Source organism: Erythrolamprus reginae, chromosome 3, assembly GCF_031021105.1.
Source record: "Erythrolamprus reginae isolate rEryReg1 chromosome 3, rEryReg1.hap1, whole genome shotgun sequence".
NCBI classification, from domain to species: domain Eukaryota; kingdom Metazoa; phylum Chordata; class Lepidosauria; order Squamata; family Dipsadidae; genus Erythrolamprus; species Erythrolamprus reginae.
Window position 1 is genome coordinate 51,369,137 of NC_091952.1, and position 20,811 is coordinate 51,389,947.

General features: G+C 40.0%; 1 protein-coding gene across 2 annotated transcripts in view; it reads left to right on the forward strand.

Moving 5' to 3' along the window:
* Positions 1–20,811, forward strand: part of ITPR3 (inositol 1,4,5-trisphosphate receptor type 3) — a 170,273-nt gene that overhangs the window by 146,501 nt on the left and 2,961 nt on the right. Inside the window, exons 49-56 of one of the 2 annotated variants that reach the window (XM_070745257.1) lie at positions 2,120–2,245; positions 3,542–3,714; positions 5,600–5,764; positions 6,453–6,645; positions 12,528–12,635; positions 13,471–13,592; positions 17,930–18,095; positions 20,102–20,262. In XM_070745257.1, the coding sequence (XP_070601358.1) occupies positions 2,120–2,245; positions 3,542–3,714; positions 5,600–5,764; positions 6,453–6,645; positions 12,528–12,635; positions 13,471–13,592; positions 17,930–18,095; positions 20,102–20,262 (1,214 nt within the window). Of the gene's footprint in view, positions 1–2,119; positions 2,246–3,541; positions 3,715–5,599; positions 5,765–6,452; positions 6,646–11,450; positions 11,554–12,527; positions 12,636–13,470; positions 13,593–17,929; positions 18,096–20,101; positions 20,263–20,811 lie in introns of those variants that run through there. The other variant, XM_070745258.1, reaches the window with a different exon arrangement.

The following is a 20,811-nucleotide window of genomic DNA, read 5'->3' on the forward strand; positions in this document are numbered from 1 at the left end:
GGGGAAATCTGGAAAACACTTTAGACTTTGGGTGGGAATTTTCTGCCTAAGTTGGAAAGTTGCTTACTAAAAAGTAATATGATGGCAGAGTCAACAACCTTGGCATTAAGATGTGTCGCTATCCAGACGCATCTGCATTGGTATCCATGAGAACAGATTGATGACAGCAGTGTCCATTTTGTATATGCCTCATTACAGCAATAGCATTTAGACTTATATACTGCTTCATAGTGCTTCTACAGCCCTCTCTAAGAAGTTTACATAATAATAATAATAATAATAATAATAATAATAATAATAATAATAATAATAATGGTTGTATTTTACATGGTTGTATAATAATAATATTATTATTATAATAATAATAATTATTATTATTTTACAACCATGTACACTTTATACAAACTTGTAAAAAGTTTGTAAAACTTGTAAAACTTGACAGCTTTAGGACTTGCGGGCTTAAATTCCCAGAATTCCTCCTCTTTTATACTACTACTACTACTACTACTACTACTACTACTAATAACAACAACAACAACAACAACAACAGCAATAATAATTAATTTGACTTCTATGCCGCTCAGTCCCGAAGGACTCAGGATGGTTTGCAATATAAAAATACAATTTACAATAAAAAGAAGTCAAATATAAATTAAAACAATAACCCCAGTTTATTTATTTATTTATTACTTAGATTTGCCCCTCTCCGTTAAAAGCCACGATTCAAAAATCTAATCAACACATACATTAAATGTGATTTGGCCATGAAAGATGTAAAATTCATGTCTCCCAGGCCTGCCGGCAAAGCCAGGTCTTCGTAGCCTTTCAGAAGGACAGCAGAGTGGGAGTAATATGGGCATCGGGCAGGGGAGTTGGTTCCATAGAGCCTGGGGCAGCCACAGAGAAGGCTCTTCCCCACAGCCCGGTCAACATGCATTGTTTAGTCAACAGAACCTGGAAAAGGCCAACCCTGTGTGATCTTATTGGTCTCTGGGAGATATATGGCAGGAGACGGTCCCGTAAATAGTCAGGCCCTACAGTATTTAGGGCTTTATAGGTAATAATCAACATATTGCCCTCAACAATCTGGGTACTCATTTTACCCACTTTGGAAGGATGGAAGGCTGAGTCAACCTTGAGCCGGTGGTGAGATTTGAACTGCTGAACTACAGCTAGCAGTTAGCTGAAGTAGCCTGCAGTGCTGTTCTCTAACCCAGTGTTTCCCAACCTTGGCAACTTGAAGATATTTGGACTTCAACTCCTAGAATTCCCCAGCCAGCGAATCCTGGCTGGGGAATTCTGGGAGTTGAAGTCCAAATTTCTTCAAGTTGCCAAGGGTGGGAAACACTGCTCTAACCACTGCGCCACCCCAGCTCTTATGTTGTATTCAGGTCCCCAAAAGGCCTAACTGTGATCCCCTTTGGATGGAAACAAAAAAAGAGGGGGCCCCTTTGGATGGAAACAAAAAACTTCTACATCACAATCCTGGCATACAATTATTTCCTTCCATATTTATTGCTAACTCTGAATCGTCTCTCTGCTTATTCAGCTTTCTCTGATATGTTTGCTGGCCTTGAAACTTCTAAAGTAGAACTAATAGCCTGGGAATGTTTCCAAAATAAGACGTTCCATGAATATGAGAGAAAGGCTGGGTAGCCCGCTTACTAACATTAGAAAATCTAATTAAATTAGGCCGATTTTCTTTTAAACGCTTAGTCAGTGCTAGCAGCCCTCTCCATCCCCACAACAGCGGTACGGCACGATCAGGTTTTGTAATTTTGTCCTGCCTACTCTGGTTGACTGTGTGTCCCTTTAAGCATTGATATATGAATGCAGTGTTGCACACATGATAAAGGCAGCAGAAATAAAATGAAGACGTAATGTTTGTTCAGCTGCGTTTGCTGCATTACCCTCTGTTTTGATAAACTCACATATGACAACATTTGGAAATTGTGTCCCACTTTCAGGCAATTGATGCTGTTTGTAATTGAGTTGAGAAAACAAGTATATTGATCCCTGGCCCGGTGAATATTTGCAATAAGATTGCTAGAACTCTGGGGAAGCTTGTGCTGCTGCTTAGAAGCATGAGATTTACTTAGCTTTGCCTCTGTTTCCATAGGCAATAGGCTGATGTACTGGTTCTCTCGCAGAATGACGCTTTGGGGAAGTATTTCCTTCAATCTGGCTGTCTTCATAAACATCATCATTGCTTTTTTCTACCCTTACGTTGAGGCCTCCTCAATGGGTAGGTATTCATTCTCCCTTGACTTTTTTTTTTTTTTACTTCTGCTCTTGCCATTCACAGATTCCTTTGCAGAGACACAGATATCCTCTTATACCAATTGTAATGTAGTCTTTCTTTTGACAACCGTTATGAATCGCCCCCTGAACATTGCGGGAATACAACTCTTCAGAAGTAGCCTTTCCGCAAAATTAACACGTCATTAGTAGTGTTGGGCGAACCAAACTTGCAAACCGAACCGTGCCGAACGTCGCCGTATTCGGTATACTGAACCCGATCCCGGATTTTTCCAGAAGGCCCTGTTCAGGTTTGGCGTTTGATTGAACACCGCAATACTATTGCAGCAGTGGGGGGGGGGAGGGGGGAGGCGCTCTGCACATGCCGGCTATTCAGGCTCCCGGCCGGCAGCTTCAAGCGGGAGGGAGAGACGGAGAGGGCTCCGCCCCTGAAGGGCTTTAAAAGGGCGGAGAGAATCCAGACCTTTGGAGCACAAGGAGGAAGGGGAGGTGTGGATTTCCCATAGACTGGGAGGATGCAAGAAAAGGAGGCAGGGAATCCCATTTCCCATTTGCTTGGCCCTCCTGCCGGGGGGGGGGGGGAAGAGCCGCGCCTGACCCTAGAGCCCGCTTAGGAACCTCTCACTTGTTCCACCGCGGCTCTCCTGCCGGCTGCAAAGACAGGGAGCATGGCGTCAGGACTTTCTCCCTGCTGAGCTCCTAGAGATCTGAGCCTGACCTCCCCCCCAGTGCTTCACCTCCCGCCGGGCCAGAGGTGTTGGGGTTTGAGTTCAGGGCACGAACCCGAACTCCAACATCAAGTTCGGCCGAACCCACCGAACCCAAACTTCAATGGGTTCGCCCAACACTAGTCATTGGTTAGCCTGCTTCATCCGTTCAAATGATATGCAGATTTCTAAAACAAAGGTGTCATTTTCACATCAGGGGATGCTTTGCTGGCAAGAATAAGTGGGCTAAGGATGAAAACGGTATAAATATGTTAAGACAGCTGAATCAGGACAAGGTTTATTTAATATAATTCAGTGATGCCGTTGTACATGATTAGAGCTATGCAGTAAGGCATTGATATTTTTGTTGCCTATCAGGAGTGCCAGTCATGCAGGTGTACTTTACCTGCACAATTCTACTCAAGGCGGGGGGTTTTTTGGTGGTTGGTAACTGGCTGACTTCTCCAGCAGTTAATGATCAGGAATAGCTACCATGTGCTGTGATTTTCAGCTATACGAGTGCTATGTAAATGATAAACACTATAAATATTTGATTGTGTCTCTTAATTTTCTAGGATTGCTGGATTCCCCATTGATTCCCTTGCTTTCCTGGTTTTTAATCTGCTTTTCCATCATGGCTCTGTTTACTCAGCGCTATGGGCTCCGACCGCTCCTTGTGGCACTGATTTTGCGATGCATCTATCATCTAGGCATCGGCCTCACTCTGAACATACTGGGGGCTCTCAATGTAAGTCAATTAGTTACGGAGAAATCAGGCATAGGTTAGGATGCTTATTGATGTCAGACGTCCTCTTGAACTCAGTAGGACATATTTCTAGATAAACATGTTATAGTATCTTAGATGGAAGATAAAGTTATACTATACAGGTAGTCCTTGACTTATGACCATATTTCAGTCCCAAATATGTTTTGCTAAGTAAGACTGTTTTTAATGAGAGTTTTGGCCCATTTTATGACCTTGCTTGCCACATCCATTAAAGCAGTGCTTCCCAAATAGTGGGGCGCATCCCCTGGGGGAGCACAGAGTGATGAAAGGGGGGCACGTTACCCTGGGGAATGTGCTTTTTTTTTGCCACAGGGAGTAGAATGCACGTCCTAACTCACACTTGTAATGGAAATATAGAAATATAGAAGATTGACGCCAGAAAAAGACCTCATTATCCATCTAGTCTGCCCTTATACTATTTTTTGTATTTTATCTTAGGATGGATCTATGTTTATCCCAGGCATGTTTAAATTCAGTTACTGTGGATTTACCAACCACGTCTGCTGGAAGTTTGTTCCAAGCATCTACTACTCTTTCAGTAAAATAATATTTTCTCAACTAGACAGATTGTGTCCCCTTGTTCTTGTGTTCACTTTCCTATTAAAAACACTTCCCTCCTGAACCTTAAATATGTTAAAGGGTTAATAATGGTACCTCTCTTGCATTCTTTGATGTTGTGTCCAGGGCAGCCTGTTCTAAAAGAAAACGTCTTACGAGTTCAAACAAACTTCTTGAACTCGCAAGATGTTTTTTTTTAGAATGGGCTGCCTGGATACAACGCCAAGGCACACGACGGAGGTACCAGAACAAATGTCAGGTAGGACATACGTTTCACACTGGGGTGCAATTTGTGGGTGGCAGGTTGGCCGGGCCGGGCTGCAAGATGCACATCAGTGGAGAGTTGGGGGCATGAAATGTTTACTTCTTCCTGGGGGGGGGGGGGGGGGATAACAGAAAATATTTGAGAAGCACTGCATTAAAGGAATGATTGCAGTTGTTAAGTGAATCGGCCTTCCCCATTGACCTGGCTTGTCAGAAGGTCACAAAAAGCGATTACATGACCCCTGGATACAGCAACCATCATAAATATGAAGCAGTTGCCAAGCATCTAAATTTCAATCACCTGATCAAGAGGATGCTACAAGAGATGTAAAGAGATGTATAAGAGCCGAGGTGGCGCAGCATGTAGAGTGCAGTACTGCAGGCCACTAAAGCTGACTGTAGATCTGTAGGTCAGTGGTTCAAATCTCATCACCGGCTCAAGGTTGACTCAGCCTTCCATCCTTCCGAGGTGGGTAAAATGGGGACCCGGATTGTGGGGGCAATATGCTGGCTTTGTTAAAAAGTGCTATTGCTAACATGTTGTAAGCTGCCCTGAGTTTAAGGAGAAGGGCGGCATAAAAATCAAATAAGTAAGTAAGTAAGTAAGTAAGTAAGTAAGTAAGTAAGTAAGTAAGTAAGTAAGTAAGTAAAGTGTGAAAAATGGTCATAAGTCACTTTTTACAATGCTGTGGAACTTTGAATAGTAACTAAACAAACTGTTGTTAAATCAAGGACCACCTTACCAGAGTATGTTTGTTTGTTTGTTTGTTGTTTGCTTATTTGTTTGTTTGTTTGTTTATTGGACTTGTATGCCGCCCCTCTCCGCGGACTTGGAGAGGGGCGGCAAACCATAGTCATGTCAGGAATTAATCATAGAGTTAAGATTTTTCCTTGTGGACAAATGAAAAAGATTAAAAATACAAGTAGATTTATATTAGAGTTAATTAAAAACAAAAATCAAAGAGTGCAGCATCATACTAATATATTTGTCCTTAACTATATCTATCTTGTGATTGTTTTGCAGCTGACAAATAAGATTGTGTTTGTAGTAAGCTTTGTTGGCAATCGTGGAACATTCATCCGAGGATATAAAGCCATGATCATGGACATGGAATTTCTTTATCATGTTGCCTATATCTTGACTAGCGTCTTGGGACTTTTTGTACACGAACTTTTCTACAGCATCTTGGTACAATAACCTTATCACCGTAGTCATTAATGAAAAAATATTTTGTTCCTTTTGCTTTTTTGGTGTTTTGTCTACTTTTATGGGTGCCTGCAATTTTATAAGTTGTCTAAGAAGAAATATAATTTAGATTAGAGAATTTAGCAGGCAGAACCTAACATTTGTTCATGATCTGGGAAATTGTAAGATATTTTCAGTTACACAGTGTATTCTATCAATATAATGGGACTGTTGATACTCATAAGAGTGTACTACAGCTACTCAATCTTAAATTTATTTGTATGTTTATTTGTCAAATTTATATAGCTGCCCATCTCATATGATGTGATCCTGGACAGTATATAATAAAATCTACTATTAAAACTACAGAACCGAGTCTTCAGAGAGGGGCGGCATACAAATCTAATAAATAATAATAATAATTAAAACCAAATTTAAAACAATTAAACCAAATCATGGATTAAAAACAAGATCACAAGAAAGAAAATATTGCAGGATGTAAGAGAAAATATTACGTATAATACAAGCAACACATGGGCTCTCTATTACCAGAGAATCCCCAGTCTTGCTGAAAAAAAAGAAAATATTTTCAGTGTTTTTCAGAAGTTCAGGGAATAAAACTTACAGAAGTAGAACAATGTGTTATAATCCTTTTTGTTTTGATTTGATTTTAAAAAAAATTCTTTTTCAGCTATTTGATTTGATCTATCGTGAGGAGACTTTATTCAATGTTATCAAAAGCGTGACCCGGAATGGACGTTCAATTTTACTGACAGCTCTTCTGGCCCTCATCCTTGTCTACCTCTTCTCCATTGTCGGATTCCTCTTTCTTAAAGATGACTTCATTCTGGAAGTAGACCCACTGCCCAGCATCAGATCTAAAGGTTTGTTTTCCTACTTAAGTAAAGTATCCCCCCTTTCCATCCTGAAGTTCTGATCAACTTGAATAGAACAGAAGTGGTTCTTTCTATTTTGGTATTTAGAGAGGTTATATAATTGTCCATCCATCTGTTTACCTGTAAGAATTATCTGACTTCCTGAAACCACCTGGACACTAGGTGGCTTAGAGAGATTTATTTATTGATTGATTGATTGATTGACTGATTGGATTTGTATGCCGCCCCCCTCCAGAGACTCGTGGCGGCTAACAGCAATAATAAAACAGCGTACAATAATAATCCAATACTAAAAACGATTAAAACCCATTAATGTAAAACCAAACAGACATACAGACATACCATGCATAAAATTGTAATGGCCTAGGGGGAAAGAGTATCTCAATTCCCCCATGCCTGGCGGCAGAGGTGGGTTTTAAGTAGCTTACGAAAGGCAAGGAGGGTGGGGCAATTCTAATTTCTTGGGGGAGTTGGTTCCAGAGGGCCGGGGCCCCCACAGAGAAGGCTCTTCCCCTGGGTCCCGCCAAGCAACAGTGTTTAGTTGACGGGACCCAGAGAAGATCCACTCTGTGGGACCTAACTGGTCGCTGGGATTCGTGCAGCAAAAGGCGGTCCCTGAGATAATCTGGTCCGGTGCCATGAAGGGCTTTATAGGTCATAACCAACACTTTGAATTGTGACCGGAAACCGATCGGAAACCAATGCAGACTGCGGAGTGTTGGTGTAACATGGGCATATTTGGGAAAGCCCATGATTGCTCTCGCAGCTGCATTCTGCACGATCTGAAGTTTCCGAACATTTTTCAGAGGTAGCCCCATGTAGAGAGCGTTACAGTAGTCGAACCCCGAGGTGATGAGGGCATGAGTGACTGTGAGCAGTGACTCCCGGTCCAAATAGGGTCGCAACTGGTGCACCAGGCGAACCTGGGCAAACGCCCCCCTCGCCACAGCTGAAAGATGTTTCTCTAATGTGAGCTGTGGATCGAGGAGGACGCCCAAGTTGTGAACCCTCTCTGAGGGGGTCAATGATTCTCCCCCCAGGGTAATGGACGGACAGATGGAATTGTCCTTGGGAGGCAAGACCCACAGCCACTCCGTCTTGTCTGGGTTGAGTTTGAGTTTGTTTTTAGGTATTAAGAACAGATAAAAATCAGAAAATTTGAAAAGTTTAAAAATACAAACCTAAAAATTATCAGAATGTAAACATGTCATCACTCTTTTACAATCAATCTCCAAAAACCTCCTGGAAGAGCTCTATTTTCACTTGCCCCAGAAGTCACAAGGAAGTGATCCCTATATATTTCATGGGGCAAATTATTCTAGAGGGCAGGAGCTGCTACTGAATTAATTTAGCAATAGCAATAGCATTTTGACTTATAAACCATTTCATAGTGCTCTTACAACCCTCTCTAAGCAGTTTACAGAATCAGCAACAATGCCCCCAACAATTTAGGTCCTCATTTTACCCACTTCGGAAGGATGGAAGGCTGAGTCAACCTTGAGCCGGTGGTGAGATTTGAACTGCTGAACTACAGCTAACAGTGAACTGAAGTAGCCTGCGGTGCTGCACTCTAACCACTGCGCCACCCTGGCTCTTCAGTTTGCTGTCAGTCTGCCTCCTACTTTACCTCATGATAGGAAGTAACCTCCAGAAGAGGTTTCCCAATTATCCAAATAGGATGAACTAATAGAGAAATGAGTTAATGCCTCCTATTTGCAGGAAGTCAAAATATATTTCACTATTTAGTATTTCTGGACTTAATTTAAGTTTCAGACATACAATATTAGAAAATATATACATGCTGTATATAGCTATCATACCATTCATTTTCAGGGCAAGCAACATGTACAGTACAGAGCATAGTAGAAAAAATAGTTAAAATGACAGCATGAGCAAAAAAAGAAGTACAGTATTCCCTCGATTTTCGCGGGTTCGAACTTCGCAAAATGTCTATACCATGGTTTTTCAAAAATATTACCGTATATACTCGAGTATAAGCCGAGTTTTTTAGCCCCAAAAATGGGCTGAAAAACACAGCCTCGGCTTATACTCGGGTCATTGACAAAGTCACCACACGAGGGCGCCATTGCTTGAGCCAGAGCGAGGAGGCACCAGCTTTTGTCCCCTCTGGCACGCCGTAGTTCCTCTCCCTAGCTCAAGCATAGAAGGCAGCCATTTGCAATGGTGAGTCGGATTAAAAAGGCCCCCTGCTGTCAGATTCTCCTCCCCCTCCTTTGAAAGGATTTAAACTGTTTAAAAAATGGTATTTTGTGGTAGTTGCTGTCCTTGCTTGGATAGGATCTAATAATGTGTTATGAGGCAGAGCTAGACAGGAATTCTTTTTCTATCTGTCTATCTTTCTATCTATCTATTTTTCTATCTATCTATCTGTATCTATTTCTTTCTATCTATCTATCTATTTTTCTATCTGTCTGTCTATCTTTATATCTATCTGTCTATCTATCTATCTATCTATCTATCTATCTATCTATCTATCATCTATCTATCTATCTGTATCTATTTCTATCTATCTATTTTTCTATCTAACTATTTTTCTTTCTATCTATCTATCTATCTATCTATCTATCTATCTATCTATCTGTATCTATTTCTATCTATCTATCTATTTTTCTATCTGTCTGTCTGTCTGTCTATCTTTCTATCTATATCTATCTATCTATCTATCTATCTATCTATCTATTTTTCTATCTGTCTGTCTGTCTGTCTATCTATCTTTCTATCTATATCTATCTATCTATCTATTTCTATCTATCTATCTATCTATCTATCTATCTATCTATCTATCTATCTATCTATCTATCTATCTATCTATCTATTTTTCTGTCTGTCTGTCTATCTATCTTTCTATCTATATCTATCTATCTATCTATCTATCTATCTATTTCTATCTATCTATCTATCTATCTATCTATCTATCTATCTATCTATCTATCTATTTTTCTGTCTGTCTGTCTGTCTGTCTATCTTTCTATCTATATCTATCTATCTATCTATCTATCTATCTATCTATCTATCTATCTATCTATTTGGTTTTCTATGCTGATAACCTCACAGCAGCTAATGCTGAAGCTCTTCTTTGGATACACTTATTTGTTTGTTTGTTTGTTTGTTTAATTGGATTTGTATGCAATCCCTCTCCAAGGACTCAGGGTGGCTCACAGCATATATAAAAACAGAACAATAATGTAAATCCAATTAATGATGAGAAGGAATCCAGTTTTGAAGGATTTTAACTCTTAGGTTTTAGCTTTGTTCCTGATCGAGCTACTTTTTTAACTTTTTAATTTATTGTTAATATTGTTAATTTGCTTACCCTCTTTTAAATTTACAGAGCTAGTTTACTGGTTTTCTTTAAAATAAATATTCTAAAACATGTCTCAATTAATGTAATTTTATTGTTTTCCATTTTTATAAGTTACCAGTAGCCACTGCATTTTCTAACCTCGGCTTATACTCGGGTCAATACGTTTTCCCAGTTTTTGTGGCAAAAATTGGTGCCTCGGCTTGTACTCGGGTCGGCTTATACTCGAGTATATACGGTAATTAAAAAATACTTCACCAGTTTTTTCCCTATACCACAGTTTTTCCCACCCGATGACATCATATGTAATTGCCAAACTTTTGTCTGCTTTTAATAAATATTTTTTTTAATAAAGTTTAATAAATAAACATGGTGAGTAATAATCTAAATGGTTGCTAAGGGAATGGGAAATGGCAATTTAGGGGTTTAAAGTGTTAAGGGAAGGCTTGCGATACTGTTCATAGCCAAAAATAGTGTATTTACTTCCGCATCTCTACTTCGCAGAAATTCAACTTTTGCAAGCAGTCTCGGAACACATCCCCTGCGAAAATCGAGGGAACACTGTATAGCTAAAATTGATTTACAGCAAAGTTCCATACCTTTTCAATTCCATTCCATCTTTTGTCATTCTATAATTATGCACACCATCCTTCCATATCTTTCCAGCCTTACAAACAAAACTTGTTTCCATTCTATCCAAATTTATTTAGCCATATGTTTTAAAGTCTTTCCTTTTCCTTTGACTCATTTAATTTCCCTTCCTATATTTGTTTTGCAATCTGATCATAATTCATATATCATTTCAAAATAGTTTGTTCATACGATCTCTCATTTTTTAATCCAGTCCTTATAATTCATCAACCATTCTTCCATTTCTATGCACATTTCTTAAGAATCCTGTCCCCACTGAATTCAATTAATTTGTATGCTTTTCCTAATGTATTTCCACTTCCATATAACGAAGTGGGCAGAAGCATCTTCTTAAAAACCATCTTTTTCACTTATTTTGACAAGTATTGACACCTTACACTAGGCCATATGCAATGCAATCATTTTTCTTTTACCAGGTTTTGCATGGCTTAATGTTTTTCCATCCTTTTTTCTCAACTTTAGTAAACATTATGCTACTGAACACCAATTCATCGACTTGGGCTAGTTATTCACAATTTATGTGAAACTTGCAGTAATTTGTTCAATTTTCTCAACTCACACATCATTCCTTTGCTTTTGGATACATTAATTTTCAAGTCCATGCTCCTCAGTGCACCAGCTTATAATTTGAATTTTAGGCAACAAAACCACTTCATTTGCATGTCCAAGTACACATACATTCCTGAAAGATTACAGCATATTTTCCGATGTTAGCAGACAAAGATTTTCCGTCAATTCAACAGAACCTGTCTCCGAGGCAGGCTGTTTAAATGCAATCTTATTTATTGATAATTTCTCCCTTTTGTTTTAATTCTGCCAGTTACAAGATCAAAGTATGTGTAATGAGTTTAGGAGCAAGCGAAGAGACAACTCGCCCACAATATAATCTAATTCAGCAGATTAAGCAAAAGGAGGGAGGAGAGGGAACAGAAAAGGTATCCAACTCAAGTTTCCACATGTTAAACATCACATAGCTGCTCCCTAAATATGCCACATCATATCGTAACATTTCTACAGTTATAATGTCTGTACTTGTGCACTTACAATTGTTAAACATTCACAGAGCATTTATGACTTTTCGTTCACCCATTTTTTGGGTTTGGACATTAATCATTATAGCATTAATTTTAATTCCACTCTTCGATACATCATTGGCGTCTCCAGCACTTCTACGCTTTACTTTCACCCCAAATTTGTCAATACGTACTTTTATTTTTAATTTCATTGATTTTGCTGGAGGCTCCTTGTTATTCTCTCCTCCAAAATATTTTTGATTTCTCTGAAAATCTTTCAGTATTTGCACGTGCTTCTTTCCAACCTAACCTTATCTTGTTATATTTGTTGTATCTGTCCCCCCCCCCCTATTGGTTGCATTCTATTTGGTGCATTACACAGTATCTTTCTCATCCTTAATTTCTGCAGCATTCATTTCCTTTTAAGGATTTCTTCTCATCTATGGCCTCCATATTCTTTAATAACTCCACAAATGTCTGGGTTATTTTGTAACATTGTTTTCATTGGTTTCTAAACAGCTTCCACCTCTTATGCCTGCTTTCCCATTTATTGTGTTGGGTGATGCAAACAAGGACCTTGTTGTTTAGTTGGAAAAATATGTTTTTATTTATATTGATTTTGTTCATAAAAAACATCCTGTTCTGAGATTACTATCAGCTACTACTTCTTTGCCATTTTATACAACTTATATACTTTGTGTACTTTTATTTTTCTTTATTTTTATTTAATAGAAACTGATTGTACTTTATAGTTCTGTCAAAGAGGAATGTGAAATTGCTAAATATCCAGTATGTTTGTCACAGGAACCATTTTCTGGATGCTTTAAAAAATTATGAACAGAAATTGGATGTTTTGACAAATCCTCTGTCTCTTGTACTTCCAGCTACAGATTCCATGGAGATGCAGAGCAATTTAGGCACTTTCGTGGATACCTGCAGCAATGATAGAATAAGCTGCTCTTCCACCGATACAGTGCCTGACGTGTTGCAAGGTAAAAGGGTTTTTAAGAACATGGCTCCCAGAGAGGGATCCTAATAAGAATAAAGAGAAATCTTGCATCTTTTCCTTGAGCATAGTTGGCAATGCGTCTTCAGCGAAATTATTCTGTGCCTTATGTCAGAGGGAAAATTGATTTTCTATTTAAAAAAGCAATGGCACTTAGACTTACAATACCACTTGGAGATCTTCAGGTTCAACCCCCTGCTTAGGCAGTAAGCCACTTCAAACCTACACCACTTCAGACAAAAGGTTATCTAATCTCTTAAAAACTTCCAATGTTGGAGCACTCACAACTTCTGGAGGCAAGTTGTTCCACTGATTACATACCGCTTCACAGCTTTACAACCCTCTCCAGCGGGTTTACAGAGTCAGCATATTTTCCCCAACAATCTGGCCCCTCAATTTACTGATCTTGGAAGGATATGAGGCTGAGTCAACCTTCAGTCAGTGAGAATCAAACTGCCGAACAGCTGGCAGCCGGGAGTCAGCCGAATTAGCCTACAGTACTGCATTCTAACCACTGTGCCACCATGGCTCTTAGAATGCAGTATTGTCTTTGTAGGCAGTCATCTCAAAGCCAGGAAAGAAGACTCATCTGAATTAAAAACAAAATCTATTATAATAGCAGTTACAGCTTGTTTTGGGGACCTCCTCCAAAATGTTCCTTTATGTCTTTGAAACTGGAACCATTAGGCAGAGCAGCCAAATTCCCCAAATGATTTCCCTTGTTTGATCAATTGGAAAAGCACAGAGAATCTCAGAGCTCTGAAAGTTAAGTAAAGAAACTAGTCTGTTTATTTTCTGCTGTGTTGTTGCTTCTATTCCAGTTGAAGACGATAATACAGAACGAGCTTGTGACACGCTACTCATGTGCATACTTACAGTACTGAATCATGGCCTGAGAAATGGAGGTGGTGTGGGTGATATACTCAGGAAACCATCTAAAGATGTGAGTATGTTTCAGGCAATTATGTAAGAAATAACCGGCCAAGGCTTATATTTCTCTGAAGTCAGGAATGCTTGAGAATCTGTCAGATTGCATATACAGTGTTCCCTCGAATTTCACGGGGGATGCGTTCCAAGACCGCCCGCGAAAGTTGAATTTCCGCGAAGTAGAGATGCGGAAGTAAATACACTATTTTTGGCTATGAACAGTATCACAAGCCTTCCCTTAACACTTTAAACCCCTAAACTGCAATTTCTCATTCCCTTAGCAACCATTTAGATTATTACTCACCAGGGTTATTTATTAAAGTTTATTAAAAAAAATATTTATTAAAGGTGGACGAAAGTTTTGCGATGACGTATGATGTCATCGGGCGGGAAAAACCGTGGTATAGAGAAAAAAACAGCAAAGTATTTTTTAATTAATATTTTTGAAAAAACGTGGCATAGCCGTTTCGCGAAGTTCGAACCCGCGAAAATCGAGGGACCACTGTAATACTTTGCGGCAAACATGTTGAATACAAGGGTAGGCCCATTTATTATTATTATTATTATTATTATTATTATTATTATTATTATTATTATTAATTAGATTTGTATGCCGTCCCTCTCCAAAGACTCGGAGTGGCTTACAACAACAAAAACAATACAAATCCAATAATAAAAAAAAACAATTTAAAACCCTTAATATAAAAAACAGTCGTACATCTGAAACACACCATACATAAAACAGAAACGGCCCGGGGAAACCCATGCAGATCTGGATGGAAGTTTCTATTTTGTGTCTGCCACACAGATTTAAATGTTCCTTTTTGTATTCAGTTGAACAGTTACTAATTTATTTAAAATATCATACAGTTTCCCATTTCACAAGAGTGACTCTGGGTGCCATACAAAGGTTAAAGCAGAAACAACAACAGAAATGTTACGGTGCCCAAATTAAAGCAATAAAAGCACATTAACCGCAGCATTGCTTATTAATATTGCTTCTTCATTGCTTATTTGACCCCTATGACAATCATTAAGTGTCATACCACATGATTCTTGACAAATGTATCTTTTTATTTTATGTACGCTGAGAGCATATGCACCAAAGACAAATTCCTTGTGTGTCCAATCACACTTGGCCAATAAAATTCTATTCTAAATTTTTGGCCAAATGTCCGTTCATTTCCTGATATTATAGAACAATAGAGTTGGAAGGGACCTTGGAGGTCTTCAAGTTCAACCCTCTGCTTAGGCTGTAAACCACTTCAAACCTACACCACTTCAGACAAATGGTTATCTAATCTCTTCTTTAAAACTTCCAATGTTGGAGCGTTTACAACTTCTGTAGGCAAGTTGTTCCACTGATTAATTGTTCTAACTGTCAGGAAATTTCTCTTTAGTTCTAAATTGTTTCTCTCCTTGATTAGTTTCCACCCATTGCTTCTTGTTCTACCCTCTTTCTGTGGAAAGAGGTCTTCAGCATTTGGCAAAAGGTTAACAGTACGTCTAATTCCCCTGGAGGATGCTGTTCTATATGGCAGGTACTGCCATTGTGAATGAATCTTTCTAAGTAAGATCCAATAAGGTGACATTGTTAGATGGAAGAGACCATGAATACATCCTTTTTATTAACTCTAGTGACCAAGCAGAAACATTGGAAGATAAGCAGCCCCTCAAATAGACCTTCTATGTCATGTTGACCTTTATGGTAATAAACAGGGGTGGGCAGCAGGCAAGACGGGGTGGAACGCAGTTCCACTGGCGGAAATGAACATGCGTGCGCAGCTCCAGCTGATCAGCGGCTGTCACTTCCTGGATCACTGGTCTCGGCTTGGCTCTCCTTTTTCCCCCTCCTCCTGCTGCTGCATCTGGGCTCCTTGGTTTTTTTCTCTTTCCTCCTTCCTGGCCTCGGACGAGCTTCCCTCTCTCCTGCCCGGCTCCCCTCCAGCCTCACGTGGCCATCTCCCGCCTGAGGTGCAAGCAGAAGGCGTGGGTGGAAGCGGGGCTGACAGCATTTATGCTTCTGGCAGCACCCGTTTGCCTAGCTAACCAGCCTGAGGCGGCGGGGGGGGGGGACCAGGAAGGAGAGCATGGAAAATGCAAAGCAAATTGTCACCTCAACGAGCGACACTGGTAAGGTTGTAAGTCGAGGACAGCTCACTTGAGCGATGAAGATTGTTCAAGTCACTCCCACCCGATCACATGGCCAGCAATCACTCCTACCCAGTCACATGACCATTAAGCCACACCCATAAAATAAGCCACACCCACAGTGTGGCAATAAAAATTTTGGCTGCCCCTTACTGGTGATAAGTAACATCCTGGATCAAATAACTGCATTATGGACCAGGTCAGTGGTGGGTTGCTGCCAGTTCAGACTGGTTCTTTAGAACTGGTAGCTCTAAAGTTGAACCATTTCTCTGTATCCGTGAAAGTGGGCCTGCCCGCCCGCTCCTGGGCTATACAGTGATCCCCCGTTTATTGCGTCCCCAACCATTGCGAACAGGGTACTTCGCGATTTTTCAACCCGGAAGTCAAAATACCATCTACGCATGCGTGCCCGTTTTTTCTATGGGCACGCATGCGTAGATGGCAACCGGGAGATCAGCTGCTGGGCGGCTTCCCCGGGTCTTCCCCCTCTTGCTGGCGTCAGCGAGGAGTTTCCCCACCGCCCACGCAAACTCCTCGCTGCCGCCCGCCCTTCGCCCGCCCACGCCGTTCATTCTCGCCGCTTTCGAGCTGAGTCCTGAAGCGAATTCGCTCCCGGACTCAGCTCGAAAGCGCCGAGAGTCAGCGTGGACAAGCCGTTCGTTGGCGCTGGCTATCGGCGCTTTTGAGCTGAGTCCGGAAGCGAATTCGCTCCCGGACTCAGCTCGAAAGCGCTGAGAGTCAGCGTGGACAAGCCGTTCGTTGGCGCTGGCTATCGGCGCTTTTGAGCTGAGTCCGGAAGCGAATTCGCTCCCGGACTCAGCTCGAAAGCGCTGAGAGTCAGCGTGGACAAGCCGTTCGTTGGCGCTGGCTATCGGCGCTTTTGAGCTGAGTCCGGAAGCGAATTCGCTCCCGGACTCAGCTCGAAAGCGCCGAGAGCCAGCACCCCCCGGACCCCCAACCCAGGTTTGGGGGGCTGCTAGGAAGCCCCCCATGCCGGCGGCAAACAGCCGCGCCACCCCCAATCTTCGGCTCCTTGCTAGCGCTGTGGGAGTAAAAACACCATCTGCACATGCGCAGATGGTGTTTTTACTTCCGCAGCGCTACTTCGCGAAAACCCGCTCGTTGCGGGGGGTCCTGGAACGGAACCCTCGCAACGAGCGGGGGATCACTGTACTGACCTTTATCTCTGCTTCTGAGGCCCAGCTGATCAGGGACAGGAGATTGAATTGCCTCAGCTGTTTCCCGGGCTCCTTGCCTAGTTTGCAAGGTGGAAGTTCTATTTCCTCTTAAAGTGCGCAGTGAAGCACTCACTCAGCGAACCAGTTGTAAAGCCAGTAGCAACCCACCGCTGGACCAGCTGCAACTTGATACTCTACAAGAGCAGTTCTGTGCAGAGCATATTACAGTAATCCAAACAGGAGATACAGTTGTATCTCATAAGTCATTATGATTGCAAAAGAGGAAACACAGTTGATTGATAATAAATGGCTTCAGCTAAACACTAACCATGAGTGACAGAAAGGCTTTTGTGTTCTCGTTCATAGTCTCTGAAAAATGGCCAGGAGACCCTTTGGAACCAACTCCCCCCAGATATCAGAGTTGCCCCCACCCTCCTTGCCTTTCGTAAGCTCCTTAAAACCCACCTCTGTCGTCAGGCATGGGGGAATTGAGACTTTCCCTCCCCCTAGGCTTATAAAATTTATGCATGGTATGTTAGTATGTATGATTGGTTTCTAAATTGGGGTTTTAAATTAACTTAAATATTAGATTTGTATTATTACATTGTATTATTATTGCTGTTAGCCGCCCCGAGTCTGCGGAGGGGGGCGGCATACAAATCTAATTAATTAATTAATTAATTAATTCTGCCAGGGTATATAAACAAATGAGCACAACTGTAACTGAGTGACCATGAACAAGGCCTCATGGTCTAAGGACTTCTCTCCAAGCTCCTTGTCCTCTTATCTGTCTGATCCCCTTTCCTTTATGCATTAGAGTAGCTACTTCTTTTTCAATGTTTACAATATCAAGTCTTCCTATTTCATATTAGTGAGAGTTTTGATAATACACTCTGTACATTCTTAATAACCACATTTTTCTTCAATATTCTTTAGCGGTCAATGTTTTTTTATATGACATTGGAAAAGGGAAAGCTATACTTGCTGATAATGACTATTCTGTTTTTTGTTTTTTATCTTAAAGGAATCCCTCTTCCCTGCTCGAGTGATCTATGACCTCCTCTTCTTCTTTATTGTCATAATCATAGTCCTTAATCTCATCTTTGGGGTCATCATTGACACTTTTGCAGATTTGAGGAGTGAAAAACAGAAAAAAGAGGAAATCCTGAAAACAACATGTTTTATATGTGGTAAGCGATTAGAGAAAGGCAGCTTTTATACTCAACAAATATCTTCAAAGAATTTGCAAGGAAAAAAAAATACTTTTTGTCCTTTTTTTGGTATAAAACATTCTATTAATGCTTACATTTCAAGGGACTTGTTGAAATACCAAATTCTTCTCCATCAGCGAGAGAAAACTCTTGCTAATAAACAGGATTAACTCTTGTTCCCAAATGAATTTTATGAAACAATATTTCTGAAAGATGTTGTATGGTGGATTTAAAGGACTCTTGAGTTTATCCAGTTTGCATCAATAGTTTTAAGAGATTGTTCTTATAGCAGATTGTAGAAATCTACGAATAAAGAGTGTTCCATGTTGGTATATTAAAAGAATCAATATTTATGATTATTCTTCTGACAGAGTTAATATATATCTTGATCTATGGCAGATTTTTGAATTGTTTGCAGTGGAGTGGAGAGGATTTATAGACCTAGTCTTAAAATAATAGAAGCAACAAGACAATTTGTTATGCTCCATCCCTTAAATTATATAGAAATTGAGAAAGCTTGAATTTTAGTGGATGATTAGCTTAGCTTAGTTTAGACTTTATGGAATTACTGGAAATTCTGATTACTTTTGGTATTCTACTCAAGACAAATTCCTGGGCTAAGAATAAATATGTGAGTAGTATATTAGAATTTATTTGATAGAACCCAAGTTTAAAAACAACGAAGTAAAATATGAAGGATTAAACCTACTTATTTTTGACTTACGGTTCTTATACTCTTAGGTAGAAAGTACAGCATTTCTTTAATGAAAATATGGTTAATTTCAAAACATCTCATTGACTGATACATCCATAGATCATCTAGAGCAAGTGCGCTGCCTGTCTGAATTATGTCCTTAATAAATTCCTGTGGACACAATTTTACAGTTCTACAGTTTGCCTTGAATAGAACTAGAGCATAGCAGCACAAGGTTTTAAGTTTAAGAGTGAGAATGTAAACAGCCTGAAGGAATGAAATCAATTTTATACACCAGCAAAGCTGGTTGGGGGATTCTGGGAGTTGAAGTCCCCCAGGTTTACAGTTGCCAAGGCTGGAGATCCCTGCTATATAGTAGTACCTATGTTTAGTTTGCTTGGAGTTTAGTATCCATTTTTCAGCTTCCAGGCATTCCTGGATTACACCACTGAAATGTGGCAACAAAAGCATTGATTTTCGATGGTCCTTTATTATTTTGCTAAAATAAGAGACTTCATCCTACCTTAAATTCTACATTAATTAACCATTCCAATGCATCTGATGCAGTGAGGTGGAGTTCATGAAAATCATCTTTTAATAAATATGTTAGTCTGGATAGATTCTTCCAAAGCTCCTTGGATTTTTGGCTAACGTAGATTAACAGCTCTTATCCTGCAACATGAAAGTGTTCTAAGTCTCAATGCACCATTTTTGTCTTTTGTGTCTTCAATTTACCTCCCAAATGAATGGAACATTTTATCACATCCCCCTCCAAATGAAGAAAAATGAAAATATCACCACAATGTTGCCCTCCCTCCTCTTCCCAGATTTTCAGAGCAATATGAAGCAGTCAATCAGGCATAGCTGTCTGAGCTCGGGAGATAGTGTTGGCATGAGAGATGTTTAGCATGAGTAGAAAGAAATGATGGATTCGTTTCTGCTACATACATAATTTTTGAGAAGTCTTGTTTTAACAAATAATTCATCTAAGTGTCCAAACTGAACACCCTCATATGAATTTTTCTGCTCCACTACAATTCATTCATTTTCTCTTCCAGATTATTGAATTTAAACTGAAAATATCTCAAAGGCTATCTGTTCTAAGTGTCTGCTACAAACAGGGCCATCAATCCATTAGGTAGTGTCCAATCTACTGCATTCAGATTGCTATAGGCTACAAGTGGAGGACAAATTTGCTGAAGAAAAATGCTTGGAGAACCAGACTTGTCAAGAAATGGAGGATCACAGCAGTTTCTAAGTAATATTTCATTTGCTTTCATGTTCTCTACAGGGCTTGAAAGGGACAAGTTTGACAACAAAACGGTATCCTTTGAAGAACACATTAAATTTGAACACAATATGTGGAATTATCTGTATTTTATAGTACTGGTGAGAGTGAAGAATAAGACAGACTACACAGGGCCTGAAAGCTATGTGGCACAAATGATCAAGGTATGCATTGTATAACTTCATAGAAATGAAGTAATAATCAATTTTGTTATTCTCTTTGAAGACTGCCTGATTTTCTTAAAAGAAATTCTGCTCACTGTTCTATTGATGCTGTCCATTATGAAATTCACAACACACTTCATAGGATATTTGGTTTTTAATTTTTTGAAAAGATCTTAAAAAAAATATTTAAAAGGTCAAAGCTAAGAACCTAAACATTTGTGCCTAAGGAGGAGTGATTACTTTTAATTTCCGGCTCTCTAGTGGCATTCACTTTTCTCTTCTATCGTTGACATGAAAAGGGTGGTGGGGGTAGCAATCATATCAGTGTTGCCTTTGCGGAGGCATATCAATCCAATTTCAGAACTGGTTTTGGAACAGGGATTTTCTTGGTTGTCCTGTAGCCAAGATGAGGAGACTCTGTGGTCTTATTGAACCATGGATTCTTGGTGGATATTGAGCCACCGTATTGCTGCACCTCCATTTTTACTAGGAAAGATACTGAAACATGCAGGAAGACTATTGTTCTCTTCCAATGGAATATACATAATT